Below are 9,149 nucleotides of genomic sequence, written 5' to 3'. Positions count from 1 at the left end.
TTCTTAATTACTTGCTGGAGTCTCTTTGCTAGTATTCTATTTAAGATTTTTGCATCTATGTTCATTAGGGAGATTGGTCTGTAGTTTTCTTTCTCTGTTTTTGATCTCCCTGGCTTTGGAATCAGTACCATATTTGTGTCATAAAAGGAATTTGGTAGGACTCCTTCTTTGCTTATCATATCAAATAATTTGTATAGTATTGGGATTAGTTGCTCTTTGAATGTCTGATAGAATTCACTTGTGAATCCATCAGGCCCTGGCGATTTTTTCTTAGGGAGTTCTTTGATGGCTTGTTCAATTTCTTTTTCTGATATGGGATTATTTAGGTATTCTATTTCTTCTGCTCTTAATCTAGGCAGTTTATATTTTTGTAAATATTCATCCATATCTCCTAAATTGTTATATTTATTGCCATATAATTGGGCAAAATAGTTTTTAATGATTGCCTTAATTTCCTCTTCATTAGAGGTGAGGTTTCCCTTTTCATCTTTGATACTGTCAATTTGGTTTTCTTCTTTCCTTTTTTTTATTAGATTGACTAGTACTTTGTCTATTTTATCTGTTTTTTCAAAGTACCAGCTTCTAGTCTTATTTATTAATTCAATAGTTCTTTTACTTTGGATTTTATTAATTTCTCCCTTGATTTTTAGTATTTCTAATTTAGTTTCCATCTGGGGATTTTTAATTTGCTCTCTTTCTAATTTTTTGAGTTGCATGCCCAATTCATTAATCTCTGCCCTCCTTAATTTGTTAATATATGCACTCAAGGATATAAATTTCCCCCTGAGTACTGCCTTGGCCGCATCCCACAGAGTTTGGTAGGATGTCTCATCATTGTCATTTTCTTCAATGAAATTATTGATTGTTTCTATGATTCCTTCTTTGAGAAATTGGTTTTGGAGAATCATATTATTTAATTTCCAATTAGTTTTTGATTTTCCTGTCCAGGTGCCCTTACTAATTATTATATTTATTGCATTATGATCTGAGAAGGTTACATTTATTATTTCTGCTCTTTTGCATTTGTTTGCAATGGTTCTATGCCCTATAACATGGTCAATCTTTGTGAATGTGCCATGTGCAGCTGAAAAGAAGGTGTATTCCTTTTTGTCCCTATTTATTTTTCTCCACATATCAATTAAATCTAATTTTTCTAGGACTTCATTCACCTATCTTACCTCTTTCTTATTTATTTTTAGTTTTGATTTATCCAGATCTGAAAGAGGAATATTTAGATCTCCCACTAGTATGGTTTTACTATCTATTTCCTTCTTGAGCTCTGCCAGTTTCTCTTTTATGAATTTGGATGCTATGCCACTTGGTGCATATATATTGAGCAGTGTTATTTCCTCATTGTTTATACTGCCTTTAATCAGGATATAATGACCTTCCCTGTCTTTTTAAATCATATCTATTTTTACTTTGGCTTTGTCAGAAATCATAATAGCCACTCCTGCCTTCTTTTTCTCATTTGATGCCCAAAAGGTTTTGCTCAAGCCCTGAACCTTAAACTTGTGTGTGTCCACCCGTCTCATATGTGTTTCTTGTAGACAACATATGGTAGGATTTTGGTATCTAATCCACTCTGCTATTTGCTTTCGTTTTATGAGCAAGTTCATCCCATTCACATTCAGAGTTATAATCATCAGTTGTGCATTTGCTGACATTTTCGTTTCCTCCCCTATTCTTACCCCTTTTCCTTAAACTATATCCTTTAAAACCAGTGGTTTGCTATTAAGACCCTATCCCTTGTCCCCTCCCTTGACTGACTTACCTTCCTAACCCCTGCCTTATCCCCCCCCTTTTTGTTTTTAACGGCCTTATGAATTCCCTCCTCCTTCTTCTCCCCTCCCTTTTTTTTTACCTCCCCACCTCCCTATTTCCCTTGATTTATCCCCTCTGACTTTCTCAGAAGGGTTAGATAAGAGTTTTATGTCCCAATGGATAGTATAGCTACTCTTCCCTCTCCGGGTTGATTACACTGAGAGTAAGGTTTGATTATTACCTCTTAATACTCTCTTCCTCTCTTACTTATAATAGTATTTGTCCCCTCTCCTTCCCATACCCTCTTTGTGTGTAATAGAATATCCTATTTTTCTTATTCACTCAAGTTTCTCTTGGTGTCCCCTGTTATTCACCCCCTCTTTCCCATCCCCCATGTCATCTTAGATTATTTAGTGTTCCATCCTCACCCTGTGAATTATTCTTCTGATTACTATAATAGTGGATACTATAATAGTGAATAGAGTTCACTACAGAGAATTATACATAACATTTCTCTACATAGGAATACAGATAATTAGATCCCACTGAGGCCCTTAAAAAGGCAAATTTAAAAATTATAAGTTTTCTTTCTTTCCCCTCTGTATCTTATTTACCTTTTCATGTTTCTCTCGATTTTTGTGGTTGGATATCAAACTTTCCATTTAGCCCTGGTCTTTTCTGTGCAAATACTAGGAATTCTTCAATTTTTTTGAATGTCCATACTTTCCCCTGGAAATATATAGTCAATTTTGATGGGTAGTTGATCCGTGGTTGCAGGCCTAGCTCTCTTGCCTTTCTGAATATCGTATTCCAAGCCTTGCGATCTTTTAGCGTGGAGGCTGCCAGATCCTGTGTGATCCTGATTGGTGCTCCTTGATATTTGAATTGTCTCTTTCTGGCTTCTTGTAAGATTTTTTCTTTTGCTTGAAAGCTTTTGAATTTGGCAATAATATTTCTAACCGTTTTCTTCTCTGGATCGAATGTAGTTGGTGTTCTATGAATCCTTTCGATGTCTATATTGCCCTCTTATTGTAGGACTTCAGGGCAATTTTGCTGAATAATTTCTTTTAGTACGGAGTCCAGGTTTCTATTAATTTCTGGTTTTTCTGGAAGACCAATTATTCTCAAATTGTCTTTTCTAGACCAGTTTTCTTGGTCTGTCACTCTCTCATTGAGATATTTCATAGTTCCTTCTATTTTTTCAGTCTTTTGACTTTGTTTTATTTGTTCTTGTTGTCTTGAGAGATCATTAGCTTCTAATTGCTCAATTCTAGCCTTTAGGGACTGGTTTTCGGCTCTAAACTTTTCGTTTTCAGCTATGATCTTTTCAATCTGGTCATTTCTGGTGTTCAATTTGCTTATCAGTTCATTTGATTTCTGAGCCTCACTTTCCAATTGCAAGATTCTACCTTTTAAACTGTTATTTTCTTGCCAGATCTCTTCCATCTTCCTCAGAATCTCAGTTTTGAACTCTTCCATAGCTTGTGAGGAGTTTTCCTTATTTGAGGAGGGTCTGGATGCTTGTTTGTTCTCCTCCTCTGTTTGCTTGGTTGTCTGAATTTTCTCTGTGTAAAAGTTGTCGAGTGTTAAAGACTTCTTTTTCTTGTTGTTTAGCTTTCTCTTCTGAACTTCCTGAGTCTGGGTAGCCATCATTAGCCCAGCAGCTTCTCAGCTTTATCCTCGCCGCAGTCTTTTGGCTTCTGAGGTCTGAGTTCTGGTTTTTTCCAAGGTCAAGCCCCCTGGTTGACCCCCTTTCTTGATCCTCTGCTGGAGGTTCCTTTACAAGTCTCAGGGCGCTGCTTCCACAGTCGTATACCCGTCTGCACTGGTTCCCCACTCAGGGTTTCAGAGCTTTGGCTTGTGGCTGTGTCTGCCTCCACCCATGCCTCCGCCGAGCCTGCGCTCTCCCGCGCTCAAATTTCGGGTGCGTTCTTTGGCTTATTGGGGTCCCAAATCTTGCTGCTCTCAGGAACAGGCCCTGTAGCTGCCAATGACTCGATGGGTGCCCCAAACTTGCTCTATTTCTTTTTAACTGGCTTCGGCACTATAGGTGGAGTCTGTGGAGGGGTTGGGGGTGGGGTGGTTGCTCAGCCCGCGATTTAGTGAGAGCTGTTTCACCCCTTTATAGCATGGAAATGTCCCGATTCCACGTACCTTCCACACTGCACCCCATTGTGAGGTTCCTCTGTTCGTCTGGACTTGTTTTTATGTCCTCTTGAGGAGTTTTGTGTGTTTTGGTCAGGAGAGGTTAAGAGCTGCTTCTTACTCTGCCGCCATCTTAACCCGGAACCTCTGGCTTCTCTCTTGATGTAAACTCTACATAGTTCATTCAGCCTTTGGACTCAAATGTGGGCTTCAAGGACTGTTATTTATCTCTTTTATTTTTCATATTACCTATTCATATTATTGGAGAATTGCTATGAGAAGGAAATATTCAAGAAATGTTTATTAAATTATAAAGAGAATAATTACAATCCTGAATGGACATTACTGAACACAAAGTTGGGGTGATTTCCCCCCTCCCCCCAATATTCCTTATATACTTCTGAATCTAAAAAGGATGGTGCCTTTTGCTGATAAAAATCTAAAAACATGCCAAATTAATAACATCATTCTAGTTTTCCTCAGTAGTTAAACAAATTATTTTCAAGGGAAATGCCTTGAATGGAAGTATGGATAGGTAGCTAAGGGGCTTAGAGATGGCAGAGCCAATTTTTAAACTGGCAGTTCAAGGAGAGACAGAATAAGTTCCCCTCTCCCCACCAGGCTACATGCAGGCAGAAGGATGGATTCCAAAAGATAATAATCCATTAAGATTATTATATAATCCAATCATGCAAAAGATTATTCCAGTGAGAATATAAAGGAGGGATTGGAATTCAGAAAGAATAGAAATAGGGCGACCAGACAAGGAAAGATATTACCACAAATAGGTGCTAACAAGGACTTGTATTAGCTTGATGGCTAAAAAAGGGGTGAAAGGTGCTACTCGAGTAGAATGACTATCCAGCTCCCCTCCTCATACACAAGTACTGATATTCCATTTAGCACACTCATCCCCCATTTCCTTTGTTTACTCCATGCTGGGCCCCTCGTTCTCTCCAGGGCTGTCAGTCCTGCTCATCTTGACTCCTCGGAGAGCTAGTTCTCTACTGTCCTCATTGCTTGAGCTCCTGGGCCATTTATCATGTCACTGACAATGTCCTGCCAGGCATCCACCTTGGATCGCTCCCACCATCTTCTGCCTTTGCTTCTTCCAACATGCTGCTGAACAGAGATGGAGAAAATCTCACAACTGTTCTGACTGGCTGCAGATCTATGTTATGCAACCTCAACTGGGCCCTCGCTGCTGTCAGATAATCTCTTTTCACCTTCCTAAAAAACACACTATCTTGCTCTCCACATCTGTTCTTCCAAACATTTTTATCCTTCCTCAGACCTACCATGGTTCCCCCTTCCTCCTACTCTCTAAGCTAAGAACCTTGCCTCCTATTTTATTAAAAAAATAATAATAATTGAGACTCCCTCTTCTTCCCTCTTCCTCATCTCCTGTCACTCAAACCTTCTGCTACATTTTCCTTCTTCATCCCTGTTTTCAAATGTTAAGATGTTCTTTTTTTTTTTTTTAAACCCTTGTACTTCAGTGTATTGTCTCATAGGTGGAAGATTGGTAAGGGTGGGCAATGGGGGTCAAGTGACTTGCCCAGGGTCACACAGCTGGGAAGTGGCTGAGGCCGAGTTTGAACCTAGGACCTCCTGTCTCTAGGCTTGACTCTCACTCCACTGAGCTACCCAGCTGCCCGAGATGTTCTTTTTTACCAAAGCCAACCCCTTCACCTTGCCCAAGGAATCCCATTCCATTCTGCTTCTTCTAGCAGATTGCTCCCTCTGTCATCCCCACTCTAGAATTTATTCTGAATCTTTCCCTGTCTACTAGCTGCTTCCCTATTGCCTAAAAAAAAATCCTGTCTCCTCTATTCATTAAAAAAAATTCCCTTGATCCTTCTTTCCTCGCTAACTCTCATTCCTATTTCTCTCTCCTTTTGTAACTAAGCTCCTTGGGAAGGCTGTCTACAACAGGTGCCTTCACTTCTCATTCTCCTAACTCTCTGGTTTTTAGCCCTCATCATTCAATAAAAAAAATTTTTTTTCCATAACAATCAATGATTTCTTAAATGACCAGATCTAATGGCCTTTCCTTAATCCTCACCCTTCATGGAAGAACCTCTTCAGTGATCTGAGGAGAAAGTTGGGAATGTGAGATGATGTTGGAAAATTTTGAGGGGATAGAGGAAGAGAGCTGAGTGAGCTCCCATCACATAGAATCAGTGTCCTCAGGGAAGAAAGAGGCTCCTGATAGAAGTGTGAGGGTTTAGGGCAAGAAATGAAAAGAAAGACTTTGGAATAAGTGTTGTGAAGAGTGAGGGAGAGTAGAGTTGAAGGATTATCAAACAGCTACAAGGGTTCTGGTGAAGTGACATCCTGCAGATTTGTAGAGGGCAAAGTTCACAATTTGATGAGTTTCTCTGGCGATGCTCACCAGCCTGAAGCCAGAGTAAAGATGTTGATGTGAGCTTTCTAGGAATGTTCCAGTAATTGGTATGTTTCTGTAAGAAATGGTTGTGACCTGAAACACACTTGGTTCATAGGAGAATTTTACCAGCAAAAATAGCCTCCCGTTCCTCAGTTTGGCAGTCATTTATTTATATATGTATATGTGTGTATATGTGTGTATATGTGTGTATATATATACTTATATATATACACACATATATATATGTTTTAAAATATATTTAAAAGAAGACAAAAGAAATAAAAAAGAGTGGGCAGATAGGTAGATAAGACAAGACCATTTTGATCAAAAGAGAGAATTACTTTTTCAGGTGAATTAGAAGAAAAAAGAAAAGCTCAAGCTTCTTTCATTTCCCTGCAAACTAAGCTTTAAAAAGTTGTCAACTATGCTTAAATCTTCCCTTGTGATTTCTTACAATACTTTTGTGTTCTTTTGCCAGTATGAGGATTTCTTGAATGCTCGTTTTAAGACCATGAAGAAGGATTCTCTGAATTCATCTCATGCAACATCATCTTCCGTTCAGTCTTCGGAGCAAATTGAAGAAATGTTTGATTCCCTTTCCTATTTTAAGGTACTGGTCTAGTAAAAACTGCTCAAAGTTAAGTTTTAATTGTTTTGTTGTGTTGGCAAGTAACTTACCTCTTGTTAAGTAACAAATTAAGCAAACATGGGGGCATTTTGAGATATGGAGTTTTGAGAACCAAGCCTAGAGATGGGAGGTCCTGGGTTCAATATTTCCTAAAGCTATGAGACCTTAGAACCAATACATGGTATTGATTCTGAGATGGAAACAATGGGGAAGAAAGAAAGGAAGGAAGGAAGGAAGGAAGGAAGGAAGAGAAATTAAGCAAACCTGTATATTCATTTATTTTAAGAATATAGCAATTTATTCATTTACCGCCCTCTATACTCAAAGTGACTCTAACCTCTACTCCTGTGACTACAGACCTACAATATTCCTATAATCTTCCCTCTCTGTTCCTAATCACATGCTGCTGAAAAGTTCTAGAGGGAGTCAAATGACCATGATGACTAGGTCCCCTTCAAATTTGTTATCTAACCTCCTCAGGGCTCCCACTGCAGCCAGGTAATTCTTCTTAACTCTATGCCTTCCTCCTAGAGAAAAACTACTAATGACAAAGAGTTTTTAAAAACATGAGGCAGTCAACTAAAGATGAAAGTACCCTTTGGTTGCTGAGTAGTCCTAAGGACCTGGTTTAAATCTTCATAAATGCAAACTGGCTTTTAAAAAAAAAACCTTTCAATTTCTTTTTCAAAAACTAAGTAGAATGGAGTTTTACACTATCTGACTATTTCCTGTCAGGGTTCTGTGGAAGTTGATATTGGCATATTCCTCTTAGTACAGTAATTACTACCATTTTTTTAAAGCACTAAATGACCCTGCTTAAAGGGAGACTTAATATCAGCTTATGTTACCTTTTAGGGGAGAGAATAAGCATTTGCCATCATAGATATGAAAAGCATGAACAAAGTCTTACTCCTGCCTCAAGTATGGCTATGAACTCTTTGTTTCTATACTTTTATCTTCTCTTCCATTCCTCAATAAGAGTTCCTTATTTTGACTCCTGTCCTTATGAGAACTGAAATGAAAATGGAACAAAGATGTCCATGAATCTAGAGATAAGGGGGACACTAGATTATTGGCCAGTATAAATAAGGAAAACAAACACCAGTGTGGGAAAATGTGTTCTTTAGAAGACCTCCTGCTCTTTTTTCACTGTAGTGTTAAAATTGTGATGAAACAAAGCAATTCTACATCTGTGTATTTGTAGGAAATAAAATATCTATGTAATGGTCATAGAAGTTAGATAGAGAAGCCTTTCACTTTTATTATACTTTTGGAGATTCTTTGGTATTATAAATTTTGAAACCATTAATTAGTTTTAAGGTAGTATCCCCAAAACTTCTGCTTCAGTTTTATTTAACTGAAATAATAAAATTCAGGTTTTCTATTATGAATACATAATTAGGTTTATTATTAATCAATATTTAATTAAGTTAATGTTTAAATATAACTCACAAGTCTTATAATGTCATAAATATTGTTAAATATTAAACCAAACAACATAAGGTGGGTTTTAGGTAGAGAAAATACTTTTTTGATGTAAGTTTTTAAATCACTGAATTTTCTGAAATGTCCAATAAAGTTTTTGAGTGGAATCCTTTATTGTATAATGAGTGTACTTTTGAAAGTCTCTGTTTTCTTCTTGGTCTAGTTGTATACTATTTCAGGATAGGCTATATAGACTACTAATATTATCTTGGAGAAGGCATTAGTTCTCCTATTGTGATATTAAGGGGCACATCCACATGTATTAGAAAAATGTTTAGAAAATTAAGCATCTTATGTCTAGATCATGTACATTTTGACTTTATCTTGGTAAATGGTGTAAGATATTAATCTGCCTCTAGTTTCTGACAGACAGCTTTCCAGTTTTCCCAACATTTTTACCAAATAGTGAATTCTTTTCCCAGAAGCCTGAGCTTTTACTTTTGTTAAACAAAAACTTATGAATATCTTTTACTACTGTTGTTATATCTCTTCTGTTCCGATAATCTACTTTTCTATTTCTTAGCCAGTACCAGATAGTTTTCAATAATTACTGCCTTATAATACAATTTAAAGTCTGGTATTGCTATCATAAGCAAATTAGAAAAATATGGAACATATTACCCATTAGATTTATGAATAAGAAAAGAATTTATGAAGAAACAAGAGACAGAAAGTATTATGAGAAATAAAATGGATAATTTTGAATACAATAAATCTAAAAAGATTTTTACAAATAAA

The 9,149-nt window shown here is 37.1% G+C and overlaps 1 protein-coding gene across 1 annotated transcript in view; it reads left to right on the top strand.

Annotated features, from left to right (window-relative positions):
• Nucleotides 1-9,149, top strand: part of LOC123236302 (leucyl and cystinyl aminopeptidase) — a 55,906-nt gene that overhangs the window by 21,164 nt on the left and 25,593 nt on the right. Inside the window, exon 7 of the mRNA XM_044662611.1 lies at nucleotides 6,777-6,908. Coding sequence (XP_044518546.1) covers nucleotides 6,777-6,908 — 132 coding nt within the window. The remainder of the gene's footprint in view (nucleotides 1-6,776; nucleotides 6,909-9,149) is intronic.

Source organism: Gracilinanus agilis, chromosome 1, assembly GCF_016433145.1.
Source record: "Gracilinanus agilis isolate LMUSP501 chromosome 1, AgileGrace, whole genome shotgun sequence".
Lineage (NCBI taxonomy): Eukaryota > Metazoa > Chordata > Mammalia > Didelphimorphia > Didelphidae > Gracilinanus > Gracilinanus agilis.
This window is presented reverse-complemented; position numbering and strand designations above follow the sequence as displayed.